This window comes from Clinocottus analis, unplaced genomic scaffold, assembly GCF_023055335.1.
Source record: "Clinocottus analis isolate CAN_PGR_092001 unplaced genomic scaffold, fCliAna1.0.p SCAF_13, whole genome shotgun sequence".
Classification (NCBI taxonomy): domain Eukaryota; kingdom Metazoa; phylum Chordata; class Actinopteri; order Perciformes; family Cottidae; genus Clinocottus; species Clinocottus analis.
In genome coordinates, this window is record NW_027175854.1 from 451,893 (window position 1) to 471,229 (window position 19,337).

The 19,337-nt window shown below is 45.4% G+C and overlaps 2 protein-coding genes across 3 annotated transcripts; both read left to right on the forward strand.

Moving 5' to 3' along the window:
- znf532 (zinc finger protein 532) lies at positions 1 to 10,513 on the forward strand. Of its 2 annotated transcripts, none has more exons than XM_068574250.1 (9): positions 1 to 98; positions 3,346 to 5,662; positions 5,798 to 5,979; positions 6,665 to 6,841; positions 7,465 to 7,627; positions 7,871 to 8,155; positions 8,396 to 8,508; positions 8,809 to 8,947; positions 9,040 to 10,513. In XM_068574250.1, exons 2-9 carry the CDS (start codon positions 3,374 to 3,376, stop codon positions 9,520 to 9,522), a joined length of 3,831 nt encoding a protein of 1,276 aa, XP_068430351.1. In that variant the 5' UTR covers positions 1 to 98; positions 3,346 to 3,373; the 3' UTR covers positions 9,523 to 10,513. The 2 variants fall into 2 exon arrangements, with proteins under 2 accessions (XP_068430351.1, XP_068430350.1); XM_068574249.1 differs by lacking the exon at positions 1 to 98 and adding an exon at positions 615 to 1,316.
- A 934-nt stretch (positions 10,514 to 11,447) lies between these two features.
- On the forward strand, positions 11,448 to 17,640 carry oacyl (O-acyltransferase like). Its single transcript, XM_068574162.1, has 15 exons — positions 11,448 to 11,607; positions 13,137 to 13,270; positions 13,361 to 13,439; positions 13,533 to 13,668; positions 13,816 to 14,030; positions 14,120 to 14,326; positions 14,416 to 14,518; positions 14,621 to 14,722; positions 14,838 to 15,003; positions 15,079 to 15,158; positions 15,258 to 15,368; positions 15,511 to 15,634; positions 15,760 to 15,946; positions 16,516 to 16,658; positions 17,536 to 17,640. The coding sequence occupies exons 1-15, from the start codon at positions 11,448 to 11,450 to the stop codon at positions 17,638 to 17,640; spliced, it is 2,052 nt and encodes a 683-aa protein (XP_068430263.1).
- The last annotated feature ends 1,697 nt before the right edge of the window (positions 17,641 to 19,337 follow it).

The window sequence follows — 19,337 nt, forward strand, 5'->3', positions numbered from 1 at the left end:
AATGGTTGGGGCTGAGGTAAAAGGCAGGTGCTGAGGCCTCTGCAGGAAGATTTTTCTTTTCCTGAATATCTCACAGAGTGGGAAAAAATCTGACAAGGGTATGCCACATTTACCTCTATATATGCATGAACGAGCATGTTTATGTTGTTTGTCTCTGTGGTGGCACATGTGGGCAGGGCTGGCATGCGGTTGATGGAGATCTGGGTAGATGGGTGCATGAACGGCCTGTTTCCCCTTTGCTGCTGCGGGCTGCAAACCAGCAGTGTGTGTAGGCTGAAAGCACCAGGGAGGAAGGCCGAGGCGCCCGACTGAGCTTCTACTGCTACCTCTCTTTGTTTCTTCCTTTCCATGCGCCAAGCTGAATATCATGTGTTTCTAAAGCTCATCTCAAGTAACCGATTGTTTGTTCACAGTGTGTGGTTTTTCTCACCCAAGCAGCACCTTTTTTTTGGTGCAGTTGTTGTATTTTTATGGCCTAATTTTACAGCAGAAAGCAAGCAACCAGAGTGGTGAATCTCATTTAAATACGTCTGTAAAATACCGAGCTCTTGTTTTACTAAATCTGTCACAGGATCCGTGTGAAATGTTGCCGTGTTTCCAGGGAGGCGAGCGCACCGGCTTCTGCCTGTGTGTGTGTGTCCGAGGCCGTGCTGCAGCGCAGGGCTTTTTGTTGGGTGACCAGAACCAGATGAAACCGGTTTGAGGTAGACGAGGGCTGACAGGAACAATGCGGTCTCTGTGCTGCACTCGGGGATTGTAGAGATAGCTCAGACTGCTCCACGGCGGCTCTTCACAGCTCTGCTCCTGGCGACCACGGCTCATGCAGAGACCCTGCTGCTGCTGCTGGATGACGACGTGCGACGCAGCACGGCTCATAGCGAGGGGGGAGATTTAGGGAAGGGATGAGGGGGACGTGGCTGACTGGGACTCTGAATCTGCAGCCAGGAGCCTCACACACACACACACACACACACACACACACACACACACACACATGCAAGAGCACGATCCACCCGTCTGTTTGTATGTCTGTGTGCTGCTAACGGTGCAGAGAATGACGAAGGAGGATCCTCACACGGGACCACCACCACGCAGCAGACCGCTGGATGTAACCTGACCCTGCAGCCTCAGGCCTTTGCATGGCCGGGAAGAAGCAGAAGCTTTTTTTTTGTGTGTCCTTCCTCCCGGCAGCAGGGTGGGGTGGCCTCTTTGTGGGTTAAGAGTGTTGTGACTGTGTTTGTTGCAGGATGGTAAGGAAGGAAGGAAGGAAGGGAAGAAGGTTTGGCTAGAGGCTGGAGAGGGACGGAGGCGAGAGGGTGAGGAGTGGCTGATCACTTGCATGTTTCCACCATTGTTGTTTTACATTCACTTGACTGAGATTGTAGTTTGACTCAGGATTTGAGCTGGTAATGAAATGTGTATTAAACAGCTGTTGTTGAGAGGGGCTCTGTGTTGCATATGTTTCATGCTTCTCTGTATTTAACCTTCATTTACTTTCCACGTCAGGCTGCTCTGGCTGTCATGGCCGTGGCGAGCAGTTCTTTCCAGCAGGCCTTTCTCTCTGCTGCAGCCTCGCACAGCTCAGCAGCCATCTTTCTTCTTCCTCTCACTGCACTTCTTGCCTTCCCTTTCCCCCTCCATACCGTGTCTCTCTGGCATTTTGTTTACGTTAGCCTCCTTATCACAACTATCCCGTCATCTGCATTCAACTGGGAATTGTTGCTTTTTTGAAAAACCAAAAGGCGAGGCACCAAGATGTGTGTCTGTGTGTGTGTGTGTGTGTGTGTGTGCAGATGTGTTAGACCATGCATTTGGATGACTGAGCTGGTTTAGCTGTACAAGCAGAGCAGCTCCAAGGCGGTGCCTTTTGTCCCCAACACACACAACACACACAGCCACAGTCCACCACGCCTCCATTGCAGTGCTCACTGTGCAAAAATAAAAACTGGTTGGTTTCTGAAGAGTTACAACCCACTAATTATTATTTTTTCTGATATTAAATAATACAGTATCAGACTATTTGCTTTAAGAATTCACAAACAAAAACATGTTCTCTGAACATTGTTGGTTTTCAACTATTAAATATGTTGTGTTTGCTGGAGCGTTCATCCTCACACTTTCTCACTAAAGTCTTCACCTGTCATCATGATCATGTCTACAGTTCATAATTCAGTATTTTTTTATTCAAGCACAAAACCAGCTGACTGTAAGTCCACTGGTAAGAAATAACTGAACCCTTTATAGGGCACTAATGACCATGTATGGTCACCTGCACAATAAAGGGTACGCTAATCAATCATCCCGATTATATATACGTAAATAAATATAAAAAGAGGAACTCTCTGATTTCTGTCTTGCTTTGTTGCATCAGCAGCTTTTCAAGTCAAATGGATTAGCACAGTGGAAAATACTTGTTTTCTTCCGTTTAATTTGTTTAATTATAGCAATGCTGACCATGTAGTGATTAGAGAGGAAGTACCCAAGTACAACGTCAAGAAAATGACACATCTACCCCCCGAGTGTTTCCATCAGGAACAGTTCAATGAAGTGGCTCAATGTGAGGGCGGATGAGGCATACAAAGAAGAAACTGTACGTCAGTCTTAGATGTAGCAGAAGAGATTAATGCATAACATCACAATCAGACAGTAGAAAGCAGCGACTCAGTGGTGTTTATGTGGCGATAAACGAAACCCCAAAACAAATGAATGACGCTTAGACCCAACTCCGAAATAAGCCATAGTGTAATTTACAACAGGAACACATTGAGTATTTAATGAGAGAAATATCCATGAAAAAAAAGTTGATCTGTCATCGTCCTTCATTGTAAAAAGAGGGTTTCCAGTGTTGTTCAAAGGAAAGTAACACAGAAGCAGGGCTGAACATTAACGACCTAATTTTAGTCAAACGTATGGAGTAAATGTTTGGAGTCTCTTCCAAAGCTGGAAATCTGTATTGTATTACACTATTAATCAAATATGAATTTGGGTAACATTTAACAAATCAAGACAGCTTTGACTATCAACATTAACCCGCCATCATCGTGAGAAAAGGCCTCATTTGGGACCCAAGATGGATTTAGGATGATGTTAGTCAGCCTAGTGACACTCCATGGACCTTTCCAATATAGAAACTATGATTCATGGATATTATTGGTTGTAGCTAAAACCCAAATATCAGCTTCACACACTAGACAGCTCATAATCTAATGAGCAGATGAAAACGATCAGGATCAATCAGCACCAGATCACGACGGATTAACTACAATAGTCCATGTTGTTGATGAAATCTGTAGTAAACATGGCTTATGTTACTGATTATTGCACCAATTCTTCTGTGTTCCCCAGGTAATCTCCTCAGGACGGGGGCAGGACAATGGGAGATATGAAGACGCCGGACTTTGATGACCTGCTGGCGGCCTTTGACATCCCTGACATGGTGGACCCTAAAGCTGCTATTGAATCCGGGCCCCATAATGACCACGACGGACGGCTCAAGCAACCCAGTGGCGGTGGGGTGACGAGTGGTGACGACGAGTCCCACAACTCCTCCACAGGACTTGACGTTGGCGTTAGTGTCATTGTCAAGAACATCCGAAACGCAGACACTCGGGAGCATGATGGAACCATATCGGAGAAGAATGGACATTTCCATCCCCAACACCCTTCTGTTGGCAATGGACTCCATAATAGCTTCTTTGCTGCAATACAACCAGATACTCATTGCACCAAAAATGGATGGAAAGCTCCCGTGGAGGACGCACAGTCATTCAATAACCATTTACTAACCTTCAATCAATTCAGCCCCATCTCCAGTGCTGAAGAGTTTGATGATGATGATAAAATTGAGGTTGATGATCCAACGGACACGCAGGGAGGCCAGTCAACCTTTATATCCACTACTAAGACAGAGGAGCAGAATCCCAAGTCTCCTGTAGCATTAGACAATGCTTCTAAGCCCACAGAGAACAGAGACCAAAAACCTGGTCAAAACAAGAGCGCCAATGAAACTGTAGGATGTTCCAAGTCCAACGAGCTCCCTCAATCGAGTTTAGCTGAAGGGGAACTACAGAAAACTCAAGATCAGGAGAGCAGGGGGACTGAAGAGCCAGCGGGGCTCGTTAATGTGTCCAGCATGTCTCAAGTCAAAGCCAAGACCTCTGCAAAGCTCTCATCCTGTATAGCAGCAATAGTAGCTCTCAGTGCCAAAAAGGCTAACACTTCAGATTCGGGTGTTTTGGATTCTCCTACAACACAGAAAGAATCCGCCCCAGCGGATAACAACCCCAGAGCTCCAGAGAAAGCACATGAGCAAGAGACAGCCCTCGAGTTTGCAAAAAGACTGCTAACAAGACAACCAGACAGTCCCTCCAGTGTCACAAGTGAGGGTAGCAGCAAAGGTTCCCCCACCTCGAGCTCGGACACCGCCCCAGTGATCCCAAAAGTCAGGATCAAAACAATCAAGACATCGTCCGGGCAGATCAAGCGTATGGTCACCCGAGTTGCATCAGAGTTCGGTCCTGAAGGTCTGAAAAGAGGAGAGAATAGCGCAATGTTCTCATCTCCCAAAAGACCCTCTCTGTCAACCACCGTATTAGCCACCACTGGAGGCCCTTCAATTAAAATAACCAAGCAAATGACCATTAAACCTTTGGCGACAGCTTTCCTGCCTGTCTCAGCAGTCAAGACAGCTGGTTCCCAGATCATCAACCTGAAACTAGCCAATAATACCACAGTGAAAGCCACAGTCATCCCCGCTGCATCAGTGCAAAGTGCCAGCAGCGCCATCTTAAAAGCTGCTAAGGCCATCCAGCAACAGACGGTCACGGTGCCTGCCTCCAGTCTGGCTAATGCCAAACTTGTGCCAAAGACAGTGCATCTTAGTAAACTCAATCTCCTGCCTCAGACCGTATCCTCCGCTGTCTGCGATATCAAAAAGGCCCTGTCTTCCAAACAACCAAAGCCAATCAAACAGCATACAATCTTTGCAAGCAGGGCCACAAAGAAAGTCTCGAGGATTCAAGTGTTCAACAGCTCTCAAAGCTCTGTAGTGGACGCCTTCAACAAAGTCCTGAGCAGCATAAATCCCGTCCCCGTGTACGTACCAAACCTCTCTCCGCCAACCTCAGCTTGTATCTCTCTACCCTCACGTGGTTACAAGTGCCTGGAGTGTGGAGATTCATTTGCTCTTGAGAAGAGCCTGGCGCATCACTTTGAGCGTCGCAGCGTGCGGATCGAGGTCACCTGCAACCACTGTGCCGAAAGTCTATTGTTCTACAACAAATGCAGCCTCTTGTCTCACGCCAGGGGCCACAAGGACAAAGGGGCTGTCATGCAGTGCTCACATCTAATCCTAAAACCAATCCCCGCAGATCAGATGATAACCGCGTCACCTTCGCCAGATCCACCCAACATCACCGGCGCAACCTCCACCTCCCAAGCAAAAGCAACCGGCCAGATCCCAGGGAGAGTCGCTGGTTCAGGATCCCAAAGTACGGTGATTTCTGCTCCCTGCAGTGCTCCTCTTGTTGCAGCCATGCCCTTGGAGGGCGATGCGTCGAAGCTCTGCAGGCACAGCCTCAAGTGCTTGGAGTGCAGCAAAATGTTCCAGGATGACGGCCTACTCGCTTTGCACTACCAACAGGCACAGGAGTCCAGCGGGCAGGTGTGTGTAACGTGTGAACTGCGACATAATATGGTTCAATTTGATTTCACAGTATCCTGATAGATATTCATATTCAGGGTGAAATCGTTCCGGCGCCACGATGAAACGCAACTGACGATCTTCTCCTTTTTTCAGAAAACATGCACCATCTGCCAAATGCTTCTACCAAACCATTGCAGCTTTCTGTCACACCAGCGAATCCACCAGCACAAGTCTCCTTATATCTGCCCCGAGTGCGGCGCCAGCTGCCGCTCCGTCCATTTCCAATCGCATGTCACAAAGAACTGCCTGCATTACACCCGCAGAGTCGGCTACCGGTCAGTCTACCTTCACTAAAATCATAACATTATTCATTTTAGTTTTCTCTGGAGGTGTAGCTTCTTTTAAAATCTAAAACCAGATTCCTGATATTTATTATTGAGCTGTGTTCTTCCGTTCCAAGTGGCGATACTCAGACTTAATGTCTCTTGCTGCTTTCTTTTAAAGTGCCACTCACGATGTCATATCTAATTACAGTTATTATTTCTGCATTAGGTTTGACTCCGCTTGACAATCTCATACAACTGAGAGTGATATAGTTCACAATTTACCTCATGGGGGGAAATTAGACAATTTCTATGTGGAGTAACCCAAAATAGAAACCATTAGAACGGATGATTTTCATTTGAACTTATGATTCAATAATGAATCTGCTATTTTTAAATATTATTATAATGAACTTCTTGTTGCAAAGTTTAAATCTCCAAAGTTATATATATTTTGGACTCTGGTGATGATACTTTCACAGCCATTTGGTTATTTGGTAGTTAGATGAGAGGATTCATACCACACTACGCAGGATGATAGCCTAGCTTAGCATAACAGCTAGCGTGACGCTCTGTGTGCTCTCTATGCAAAGATAAAAACCATCTCCTGTCTCAGGAATGAGTTCAACTGACTTTCTGTGTGTTAAAATCGTTTATAAATCTGATTTTTGCCACCTCGTATTGCTTCTCTCTGCAGCTGTATCCACTGCAGTGTGATCTTTGCTGATGCTGCAACTGTGAAGTCTCACATCCAGAGCTCTCACTGCGAGGTCTTCTATAAATGTCCTCTGTGCCCCATGGCCTTCAAGTCTGCACCTGCAACGCACTCGCATGTGAACACACAGCATCCAGGAATGAAGACCGGAGAGCCCAAGTAGGTCGAAAACACTGAGTGCACTTATTATTATTATTATTATTATTATTATTATTATTATTATTATTATTATTATTATTATTATTATTATTATTATTATTTATGAATGCCAATTCAAACCAAATGCATTTCAGCAAAGTATTTTCCTGTTGTAAGATTCAAGATATTTCTACTGTCATATGCACAAATAACAGACAGTTATTCTTTATTGTATACATTAAGTGTACATTTTGAAAGACACACCTTTTAAAATTATATTTAAAACAAAACGTTGTAATCAAAGAATTGACATCCACACACACACTTCCTTTTCACACAGGCACAAATAACATAAGACCCACGTCAAATTCTGTGTTTTTTTCAAAGAAAAAACATCTTCTCTGCTTCATCAGTAGCAGGATTTGTGGGTTTTAGACATGGTGGATTAACTTGGATTTGTTTTTTTCCACATGGAAACCTTTCACTGACTCACATCCACTCCTTCATCAGCCTCCCTGATGACTCAGGTGCTCAGCAGCAGGTGTTCTTGTACCATTGTCTGAGCGAGGCCCTGCTTTTGCCCTTTGAAGATATACATGCGTGCAGATTGCAGTAAATGTAAAAGTTGTATTTGTGTCTTTCAGGTTGATCTACAAGTGCTCCATGTGCGACACCGTGTTCACCCTGCAGTCGCTGCTCCACTCGCATTTCGACCAGCATATCGTCAATAACAAAGTTTCAGTGTTCAAATGCCCCGACTGCTCCGTGCACTACGCCCAGAAGCAGCTGATGGTGGACCACATCAAGGTGGGCATGACCAGCAGCTATATTGAGGATGCTTAACAAAAACATCTCCTTTTTATGTATGCGTGAGTCTGTTTTTAAACGTCTAATCCATCCTGAAATCAAACCTCACGTTAGGTATGACTATCTTTATTGATATCTTCAAGGCCAGTTATGAGTCCTACTCATACATAGCAGTGCTTTGCAGATGTATTTGTTTCAATTCAATCTGTTTTAATTCAATCTGCATCTGTGGATCCTTTCCAGGCCACCCATGGGACCCTGAAGAACATCGAAGGTCCACCCAACTTGGGCATCAACCTTCCTCTGAGCACCAAGCCCACGAACTCCAACAGCACCAACAGCCCCAGTAAGAACAACCACAAAGACGGAGGAAATGACAGAGGTCAAGACAAGGGAGAAAAGAAGCCACCTCAAAAGAAAGTGGAGCTCAAGAAGCCGCCCAGCTCAGGATACACATGTGGAGACTGCAGGAGTCTCTGCAGCTCCAGGGAGGTCTTTGTGGCTCACATGAGGCGTGAACATGGCAAGGTGAGATTCTGCATAGCGTTCAGAAACATCGATTTAATCATGGTGTCATATTGTGTATTACATCATGAGCCACAATGAGGTGCAAGCAGCATTGTACAGTTGTATTTGATGGAGTTGGTGCTATTTCTTAAACATCTTATATACTGCTGCAGATCATCTTCACTTTACAAGTCACACTGGAGTAAAATCCATAAATGACTATATTTTAAAAAGGTATTATGGGTTCTCCTTCCATTGCAGACGTTGAAGAAGCACCCGTGTCGGCAGTGCGAGAAGTCCTTCAGCTCTTCCCACAGTCTCTGCAGACACAACCGGCTCAAACACAAGGGACAGCGCAGGGTGTACAGCTGCCCGTGAGTACACATCACTGTGGTTCCCTCCAGTCCTCAAAAGACAACGACAAAGTACTTGTTGGCATCCAGAACGGAACATGTACAAGTTTCCTGATCTGGCATAACAAAGAAAGATCCTGTGATTTTGGTCATAATCGAGGACATAACTACTACTGTGATCCAGTTATTCGCCACAGAAAACAACCACGTGATTCTATTGGCGGAGATGTTTAACAATAACACAAATACAAAGAAATTGCATTCAATAGAAGTCAAAGATCTGCTTGCAAAAGACTTATAATCGTCACTGTCCTTTCATAGGCATTGTCCAGCTCTCAGTCAGCCGTTTGCTAAGAGAGTGCTGCTGGATCAGCACATCCATCTGATGCATGGCGTCAAAGACCCAGATGGGAAACCTGTAACCTCTGACCGCACGGAGGCGCTACCTGACAAGGAAACGGTACCTTAGCACACATGCATTTTATTATGCGTCAGTTCATCTTTTTAAACTTACAAGTGATCTTCACGGGTCTGTCATTCCCTCCTCTGCAGCCCCGCAGCCCCAAAAGGAAGCAAGGAGAGGATGAGGGGTCTCCGGGCCTGAACTCCAGGGGCAGCGACTCGCAGCCCTTGAAGAGGCTCAAGGTGAACATCCTTAAAGTTCACAAGTGCGCCGTCTGCGGCTTCGCCACCGAGGACGTGGCAGCGTTCCACGAGCACATCCCCCAGCACAAGTCGGACGGCTCGTCCCACCAGTGTCAGGAGTGCGGCCCGTGCTACACGTCCCGCCGCTCGCTGGCCCGACACCTCTTCATCGTCCACCGGCTGAAGGAGCCGCAGGGCCTCGGCCGGAGGGGCAAGGACGACGACGAGAGCCAGCGGGAGAACCAGCTGGAGGTCGCGGACGGGACGCCCAGCACCACATGCAAAGTGTGCGGGAGGATGTTTGAAACGGAGGGGAACCTGAACACTCACATGAGGACTCACGGGATGGCGTTCATAAAGTCTAAGAGACTGAGCGCGGCGGAGAAGTGACACTGTCGTTTTCAACGTGAGAAGATTGTTAAAGCGTCAGAGATTCAGTATTGTTGTATATATTATGAACATGTAAGGTTCTAAAATATGTATACAAGTGTACAATATATGTGCACACGTATGTAATATATGTCTAAGTCACTTTATGCGTCTTCAAGCAACAGATAGGTCGATGTTTTCAAGACGCGTTGAATAGATTTTTCCATTGTCCTCACTGGGGCTGGATGATGTGGATGATGCTGTAATGGGATTAATCCTCACGCAGTCGGCAGTGTTCTGGATTGTTTATGTTAGTTTCAAACAGATGTCTTAAAAACACACAGAGGAAATGTTCGGCAGCTTCAGGTTTCTCCAGATCAGCTCATGTCTTCAAAAAAAGTTGAGAAGTTCAGCTTCAAACAATCTTTCTTCTTTTAAGGAACATTAATATTTCTCTCTGAGCACTTCTCAACTTCTACAATGAACTCCGGCTCTGAAACTTTTTATTAAATTGAAATTGGATGAAATAGAAGATATCAGACCAAGATTATACATAAAATGATAATCGTTTACATATCATCAGAAACAGGAAGCTTTTAAAGAAACACAACGTGGGCCAAATTTGAATAAGCTTTTAAAAGAATATTTTGTAAAAGACTGTTTTACTGGTTTTGATGTTACATTCCTGACTGAATATATACATGTACATGGCAGCTATTTATGATGATGTATCACGGGGAAAAAGGTGTATTTATTGGAAGATTTTAAAAAGCACTTCTTTAAATCATAACTCGTACTTCAGTTATTGGTTCTTTCTCTTCCAAGGATTTCCAAAAAGTTGTTTTTCTACTCTGACGATGAAGCGTAATGAAATGTGGCGCAGTAGAACAAACTAGAGCTGCGAGAGAAGCAGTCTGTGAAGTGTTTGTTGATTAGAAAGCATCTCGCTGCTGTTTTTAGACATTTCTGATGCTCGTGTACAAAGCTGTTCTTCATGTCAATAAATGATGAAACCTGCCATAAGTCAAATCTGAGGTTGACTGCACATGACACATCGTGGAAATATATAAGTAAATTATTATTAGTGATGATTCACACGCGTGCTTGTATTGTGCCGTCTGCGTCAGATACGGAGATAAGAAATAAACAAAATGGCTTCCGGATTAGACTTTGCAAAGTTGCAAAACGACAAGAACATTTAGTTTGCTTTCACTAGAATAAACTCTGCTGTATCCACCTACAGCCTGTAGGTCTGTGTTGACGTCACAGCTTGTTAAGGATCAATGTCTGCCGGCTGTGTTGAATGTTATGCTTCTTCCTTTACGACAAATTAATTCAGTAAGTTCATTTCTCCAGTTACTTTTTGCCTGTTTGTACTTTGATGCTCTGAGACACCTTCATATGGTTATTGTCTACATACATCATCGTGAACGTGTGTAGTTTGTTGTCCGTTAACGTGGCGTTGGTCTTTAGAACAAAGGCTCCCTCTAGTGGCCATTGTTGATGGCGTTCAAGTACTAGATTATTCAATATTTAAGCTCGAGACAAACCGTTCCAGTAAAAACAAACTAAGACTGGGAGAAAATGAAGAAGAAAATGCCAAGAGGAAATAAAATGGGATGCTTTTGTAAAACATCTGTCGTCCCAGAGGTGATGGAGGAAGTCGCCTGACGCCGGCTCGTTTCTGCCGTCATTATTCTGCTTGATTTCTAATTTTGTTGATCCTGTGTGGGGGCCGTAATCACAGCCTTTCATCCTCATGTAACCAAATCCTGTTCGCACCTGACACAGGAAACCAGGTGAGGACGCTCTGCAGTTCTCAGAGCAGCTTTTCAATCCACACCATGCAAGATGAATTTCACGCCACCTTCCTCCTGATGATGTGTCCCCTCCTATGTTATTTAAACACATTCTGCACAAAAAAAAGGTGCACTCAGTCTGAGAACATGGCCCTGGGTCGCGTGGCGTTCCTGCTGTTTGCAGCGTGTAGCGGCGCAGCGCTGGAAGACAAGCAGGCCTTCACTGTGTCCCAGAAATGCACAGAAGATACCAACACGTTCCTCTGGGAAATTAACCAGGACAGGCCGAAGGAATACGCCGTTCTCAGTAAGTGTTGCTGACTTTTGAAAAGGCTTTTTCTCTCTGTGTGTTAAGTTGTTGGGTCACTTGTGCATTTGCCAAGTGTCTGGAGGGAGGGGATCAGAAACCAAGTGAGGCCAGCTAAAGAAATGTTTTTAAACGAGGACAATACAGGTTTGTTGTAGTGCATCAGTCCAGTGCAATGCAACACATCCCAGACATGTAAAGAGAGAATGAACCAGAAATATATTCTGTACTGCAAATATTACATCTAGATATAAGAGTTGGTCACCTCAAGAAGCATCAACAGATATATTAAATACATGTACGTTCTCATACAAAGTGTCTTAAAGGTGTAGCATGCGCAAAAGACCCCACTATCGTGATATTAATGTTAACAAGGATATTCAAATAACTACAATTATTATTTGTATTATGGTGAAATTGCTTGTGGTTCTGATAATGTCATTGTTTTGATTGTGTATTTTACATTATTTTGTATTATATTTTGGTTATGAAAGTTGCTATATAACAACATGTATTAGCAAAGCTTTATTCTCACAAAGAACTAGCAAGATATCTGCTCAGGCTTATGACAATAATAAGCAACTAACATTTTAGAATTATAGGGTGAAGTTATATCTCTTCCAATATAATAACTCACCAGCGTTAGTGTCAGCAGGTAGTTAAATACACACAAGAAGAGAAAGCACACAGCTTGGACTCACCATAGCAGTCCTTTCTGTCATGGGGATGAAGTGACGTCATGTCCTCACACGTGTTTCTCAGATGAACATTAAGTTTGTCTGTTTGTTTTTCTGCATACACAACCAGCTGCCAGCGAGCTTATCTATCAACACGGAAGAAACACACGCAAATGTTAACTACACACTAGTACACACAACTAAAACACGTGTTCATCCTCAGTGTCACGGTGACCAAGTCTGATTGTTTGACAATTCAAAGTTAACAACCGCACGCGCCCGTCGCCACATGTGAGGGTGCAACGCCATGTCTGACCGTCAGCACACAGGGGGCGCTGTTTCCCTCCACTGAAGCAGAAGAAGAAACGCGTCCGTCGTCTTATCTTTTTATTAAAATGACAAGATTGAGCCATAAAGGAAGTCTTGGCTTTCCTTTTTCTCCGGGAAAAACACTCAGCAAAACTATAAAGCAAATAGTATGTATTTGTTCAATGTTTATTTAAATGTGTACTCAAGAAACACTCATTTAACCTTTTGAGATATATTTGTATTTACATTTGTATCTTTTACATTGTATTGCAAAGACACTGAAAACTTAATTTGTGTTGAATCTTATGACTTTCTTGCACTTTGTTATATTGATTATAGTCGCACAATTATATCGTTAAAATAAGTTAGAGCTTAAAATTAGGTTTTTGTAGAGTCACCAGATTTGTGGAGGATCACTGTTCTGCCCGTTGCACTAAATTGCTTTTGTGTGTTTGTGTGTTTGTGTGTGTGTGTGTGTGTGTGTGTGTGTGTGTGTGTGTGTGTGTGTGTGTTGTGTGGTTGTGCGTACGTGTGCATTGTCAGTGTATGACGCATTTGGAAAGATGGGCAGCAATGTGAAAGGAGGAAACGCCAACCGGCCCGGCCTGCTGCAGCAGTGCCGCTCTGCACACGGCACTGCCTTCTCCGGAAAGTACTGCCAGGTGTTCCTCAGGCAGGTAAAACAAAACAACATAACTACACAAGTTAAAACAATGTCATCCTGACAGTTGGCTTGGATTGTGAACAACAGCTGTTCACCATTGTAGGAAAAGGTCCAGTACTTTGTGGGTATTTGCGTTCCTGACTCCTGTGGAGAAGACGACGTGCAAATGCTGGTGCTGTGCGGTCAGTGATCTCAAAAACAGTTTTCTCTGGACGTTATCTTTCGGTCCATCCAGTGCTTGTTTTATGTTACTTGTGACTTTTGTTTTTTAACAGGGGGACTCCGGTTGGGCCAGAATTCCCTCATTCCTCCTTTACCTCCCATCCTGGTCAATCAATCCACTCAGGAGATGATCATGACCCACTGCTTGTCCAACGCCATCGCTCCTGATGCGTCAGAGGTCACCTGTCTGTCAGTACATGGTTATTTCACATGCTCGTGTACATTTAAGCTCTTTAAGAACTGTATTTTTGACATTTCAAGACATTGACTTTGTCGTTTTCTTTGTCGTTAACGTTGGGGAGTCTTCCCCTAAAACAGAAACCTTTCCTCCTGCAGGTTTGTGTGTTGTGTAATGATCGCGATGCCCCTTGCGGCCACGCTGTTCACAGCTGTAATGCGATGGCAACAGAACAGAGAGGTCAGGCCCACGGCGGAGTCTGCCGCTGTGAACACTGACCTCCACCTTTATGGGACCATGAAGACCAACGGCTCCTCCGGCAGCGATGCTACGAGTGACACCTCAGAGGACAATCGTAGGTACCATGTGTACCGTGTGTTTGTGTGTGACGTCCACACGATTTCCCAGATGACGCATCACAAAACATTCACCAGAAAGTTGATTGAGTGTGGTCTCTCGTAGACAGGACCGCTGCCCGCTGTTTCCCTCAAGGCTGTGTGCAACGATGCCTTCAGGCGTTCTCTCTACAGACCACCAGCCGGGACGTCTTCAGCACCTCCTCCTCCATCCCGGGAGGAGGCTACTCCTCCCTCAACGGCATCCGTGTCCTCAGCCTGTTGTGGATCATATGCGGACACTCGGCACAGTTCCCCGTGATAAACAACCTGGGTGCGACAAGACGCGCCGCCACTGGCTAACTCAGTCTGCAAGTGATTGTCTTATACATATTCTTACATGTTGTGTTGCCTCTTTTGCAGATAACTACAAAGACTGGAAGGAAACAGTGGAAAGCAACCCTCTGCACGTGCTCACCATCAGCGGGCCGGTTTTTCTGGCTGTGGACACATTTTTACTGCTCGGGTGAGACGGAGATAACACAAAGTTTGACAGCATAGTGTGTCTGTAAAAGCAAGAAAAAGTGTGTGTTATGTTGTCACTTATCAGAGTGTATTTGGGTCGTAGGGGTCTGCTCAGTGCGAGGTCTCTGCTGGGCTCCATCGACCGGGCTGAAGACAAACTGAGCCTCAGTTTGGTGGCCAACTACCTGTTAAAGCGGATTAAAAGGTACAGTTTCATCATCTATACGTGTCATTCTGAACAGTTTTTGATCTCTTGTTGTATGTGTGATATAAAAGCAGTAACATACACGTGGGTTGTCTTTCTCTTCCCATTGCTACAGGATTCAGCCACTGCATCTCTTCATTATGTGTCTGACCATCGGCCTCATCTCGGTCATCCAGTGGGGACCTTACTGGTTCCCATTTATAGACTCCATGATGGACTGCAAGACGTACTGGTGGGCTAACGTGCTGTTGATAAGCAATCTCCTCCCAGTCCATGAGATAGTAAGTTTAAATGACGCTCCAGTGTCTCTATTTTGGACTTATTTCCTAAATTGTGACGACACAATCCCTCCTCAGTGTGTGCCGTGGACTTGGTACCTGTCTCTGGACTTCCAGTGTTACGCAACCACTCCTCTGTTGGTCTATTTCTACAGACTGTATGTTGTTTTTTAACTACCTTGGACACATTTAATGTATGACTCTGCTGCAGCTCACTGTGTTCCCACCTGCTCTTCATGCTGCGTGTCTTTCTTTAGACACAGAGGAGTGTTTGTGGTTGTTGCTGCAGGCCTCCTGCTGGTGACCACTGTGGCCAGCGCTGTCATAACCGCCCTCCAGCAGCTGCCAGTCTTTCAGCCATCTACACTGTGAGATTTAGGGAGTGTGATCTATGAATGCAAACAGCTGAGGAACCCAATGCAGGAGATGCAATGTTGTACTTACTAATACAGTGAAATCCTGAAGGCTGACCCGCTAGTCTTTTGTTTTTCCTTCTTCTTAATTTTGCAGAACATCTGAGAACTATGTTTTGTCTTACTATGTGAGACCGCACACGAGATACGGGCCGTTTTTAATAGGAATCCTGACTGGAATATACTTAACAACAAAGAAAGATCAGCTGCTAAAGCAGAAGGTGAGAACATGGCTGCCAGAATCGTCTTCTCCTTTTGTAGAAGTGTAAACACGTCACACTCTTTTTCATGATGTCATGAGGCTGAACTGTGTCCGTTCATAATGTAAGACTCGCTGTTAATCCAGTGGCACGCGGCACTCGGTTGGTTCTGCTGCCTGTCCGTCATGGCCGCCGTGGTTGGGTTGGCCTTCATCCTCAGGGAGACGCCGGCACACCCATCTGTGCCGCACGCCCTCTACCAGGGACTACACCGGCCCCTGTGGGCTCTGGCTGTGACCTGGATCATCCTGGCCTGTGAGGAGGGTTACGCAGGTACACCAAGAACAGCAAATACTTTTGCATTTCATAACTATTGTTGAGTATCGGTTGATTACACTTAGTGAAGTTTTACCTTCATGGCATTTTCTCTTATGGACCAAAATGAGACTACAAACTGCATTTTATATTACAGACCTGCTGCACAATGACATTTAATAACCATATGACCTTGTAATATGAGAAAAACATACTCTACAATTTGGGCAATGTTTAGCCTTTTCCATAATCAATTGTTAACCCACACCTACATTTGTGTTATTCTAGACCAAACAATATTATACTGATTGTTATTATCATTATTATAAGAGTAATAGTAATAAGAACAACAATCATAATAATAATATTTCATAGGATAGCCCTTTAAAAAAGGACTCAAAGACACAGAAACAATTAAAGTAATAACAATTAGTCAAAATAAAGCTCCAATAAATGTGATTGAACCAACGTGGATAGAAATACAGCTTTAAAACGACTGTGAACCTCCTGTAAAGTGAGTATGAGCTGAACATTTCTGCATGAAAGCAGAAACATGTTAAAAAGCGATGTGTGTTTCGTGCCTGCAGGTTTCATCAACAGTCTCCTGTCTCTGGGTTTCTGGGTCCCTCTCTCCAGCATTAGCTTCGCCTGCTATCTGACCCACCCGGTCTTCATCATCCTCTACATCGGCCTGCAGGAGACCCCGATCCACTACACCGACATCAACTTTGTGAGTCAGCACGTTGCTTCCTGTTGCATCCAGCCTGATGCTGGGACGTGTCTCTGATGTGTTGTGTGTCTCTGACGTGTTGTGTCTCTGATGTGTTGTGTCTCTGATGTGTTGTGTCTCTGATGTGTTGTGTCTCTGATGTGTTGTGTCTCTGATGTGTCGTGTGTCTCTGATGTGTTGTGTGTCTCTGATGTGTTGTGTGTCTCTGATGTGTTGTGTGTCTCTGATGTGTTGTGTGTCTCTGATGTGTCGTGTGTCTCTGATGTGTTGTGTGTCTCTGATGTGTTGTGTGTCTCTGATGTGTTGTGTGTCTCTGATGTGTTGTGTGTCTCTGATGTGTTGTGTGTCTCTGATGTGTCGTGTGTCTCTGATGTGTTGTGTGTCTCTGACATGTTGTGTGTCTCTGACGTGTTGTGTGTCTCTGATGTGTTGTGTGTCTCTGATGTGTCGTGTGTCTCTGACATGTTGTGTGTCTCTGACGTGTTGTGTGTCTCTGATGTGTTGTGTCTCTGACGTGTTGTGTGTCTCTGATGTGTCGTGTGTCTCTGATGTGTTGTGTGTCTCTGATGTGTCGTGTCTCTGACGTGTTGTGTGTCTCTGATGTGTTGTGTGTCTCTGATGTGTTGTGTGTCTCTGATGTGTCGTGTGTCTCTGATGTGTTGTGTGTCTCTGATGTGTTGTGTGTCTCTGATGTGTTGTGTGTCTCTGATGTGTTGTGTGTCTCTGATGTGTTGTCTGTCTCTGACGTGTTGTGTGTCTCTGATGTGTTGTGTGTCTCTGATGTGTCGTGTCTCTGACGTGTTGTGTGTCTCTGATGTGTTGTGTGTCTCTGATGTGTCGTGTCTCTGACGTGTTGTGTGTCTCCTGTCTGCTTCAGATGTACCTGTTCCTCGGCCATCTGCTGCTCACGCTGGTGGTCGGCTACGTGTTCAGCGTGCTGGTTGAGAGGCCTTACCTCCTCCTGAAATGGAGCGGTCCATAAAAAGACAAGTGTTTATCCAGCTCTCACCCGTTCTATATATATATTAAATGTTTGCTTTATAGAAAATAAACCTGTTTGTTTAAGAAAAAAGAAGCAGGAGGTTTTTTTTATCATGTTATTTTTGATTTGACAGAGTAATGTTCAACAGTTGACATGTCCTTGAAATGTCCAAAATGAAGGTCAAGTTCTCCACATTGTTTCTCCACATGGACTAATCACAATGTTTGAAGTTATTAAAAGAGGAGGCGTCTGAGTTTAAGTCCTCTTGAAGTGCAACGTCGTCCTCTGTCATCCTTCCTCCGTCTGCAGGAGGGCATCACAATGGATGTGTTTACTGCCGTGGCAGTGAGTCAGGATGTACAAGTGACACTGATTCAGCTGATGAGCTCATTAAAAGGGTTTTCAGTTTCTTATGACGCATTAGCGGGCGGTTACGTTTCCATTGTAGCGCTGGAGGCATGCGGGGCATGTACTCTGATGGACGCAGCAGGAAGTGGAGTGATGGGTCGTGTGCAGCCCCAGAGAAATGCCTTCATCCTTCAGCAGATGGTTATCTCTTCTGCTCACCCAGAAACTAACATTGCATGTGAGGACCGTCACCGGGGTCGTGTTGTCAAATGTAAAAGTATTCAATGTGCTTATTTAAACAAAACCGTTGAAAACTAGGGAACCATTTTTGGCTCCAGACCTTCTTTTCCCATGTGTTTGAGTGTTTTTACCTGTTTGAGTCGCCGTAGGAACCCCAAATCAATTCCAATACTTGTGTTTATTGTATGTATTTGTTCAGCAAAGTCTTGGAAAAAAATGTATATCTGCAAACAAATCACTTTTAAAAGATATGTTGATCATAACTATGAACATCCAGCATGATATGAGCCAGATTCCCCAAAAAAAGCCTCCTGCGGCGTCAATAAGACACCTTTATGGAAAGATTAGGACCTAAAGAATCAGAATCTGCAATAAAAATCACAATAAAACAAAGTCTTGTCCTGTTAGGAAGGAGTTTCAGTCAAAAAAACTGAGTCGTTCGGTTCAAAAATGGAAAAATTACGTATTTTATGCCAAGAGATTGTCTGAATGGGGCATGCTGGGACTTAGAATTGGCGCGGGAGGATTTTCACACACGATTAAGACCACTATGTTCAGTGGTGGCAGATAAATGCCAAATATGGCTCGCTGTCCCTCTCATAACACTCTGGCTGTGAAGGTGAGTCTCGTGTTCGTCGTGGGCTCTGATTGGTCGAGGAGAAGCGAGCGCAGGTCCGCACGCAGCCGGACAAACACGCCGACGCCGCGACGCGCAGCGTCCTCCACCCAGCGTCCTCCACCCAGCGTCCTCCACCCGGGTCCTCAACCCGGGTCCTCCACCCAGCGTCCTCCACCCAGCGTCCTCCACCCGGGTCCTCCACCCAGCGTCCTCCACCCAGCGTCCTCCACCCAGCGTCCTCCACCCAGCGTCCTCCACCCGGGTCCTCCACCCAGCGTCCTCCACCCAGGTCCTCCACCCAGCGTCCTCCACCCAGCGTCCTCCACCCGGGTCCTCCACCCAGCGTCCTCCACCCAGGTCCTCCACCCAGCGTCCTCCACCCAGGTCCTCCACCCAGCGTCCTCCACCCAGCGTCCTCCACCCAGCGTCCTCCACCCGGGTCCTCCACCCAGCGTCCTCCACCCAGCGTCCTCCACCTGGGTCCTCCACC

Coding starts and splice junctions, on each gene's coding strand:
- znf532 (XM_068574250.1), top strand. CDS start 3,374: ATGGGAGATATGAAGACGCCGGACTTTGATGACCTGCTGGCGGCCTTT. Junction 7,628..7,870: donor TGATGGTGGACCACATCAAG/GTGGGCATGACC, acceptor GATCCTTTCCAG/GCCACCCATGGGACCCTGAA. Junction 8,156..8,395: donor TGAGGCGTGAACATGGCAAG/GTGAGATTCTGC, acceptor CTTCCATTGCAG/ACGTTGAAGAAGCACCCGTG.
- oacyl (XM_068574162.1), top strand. CDS start 11,448: ATGGCCCTGGGTCGCGTGGCGTTCCTGCTGTTTGCAGCGTGTAGCGGC. Junction 14,327..14,415: donor CCCCGTGATAAACAACCTGG/GTGCGACAAGAC, acceptor CCTCTTTTGCAG/ATAACTACAAAGACTGGAAG. Junction 15,004..15,078: donor TCCTCCCAGTCCATGAGATA/GTAAGTTTAAAT, acceptor ATCCCTCCTCAG/TGTGTGCCGTGGACTTGGTA.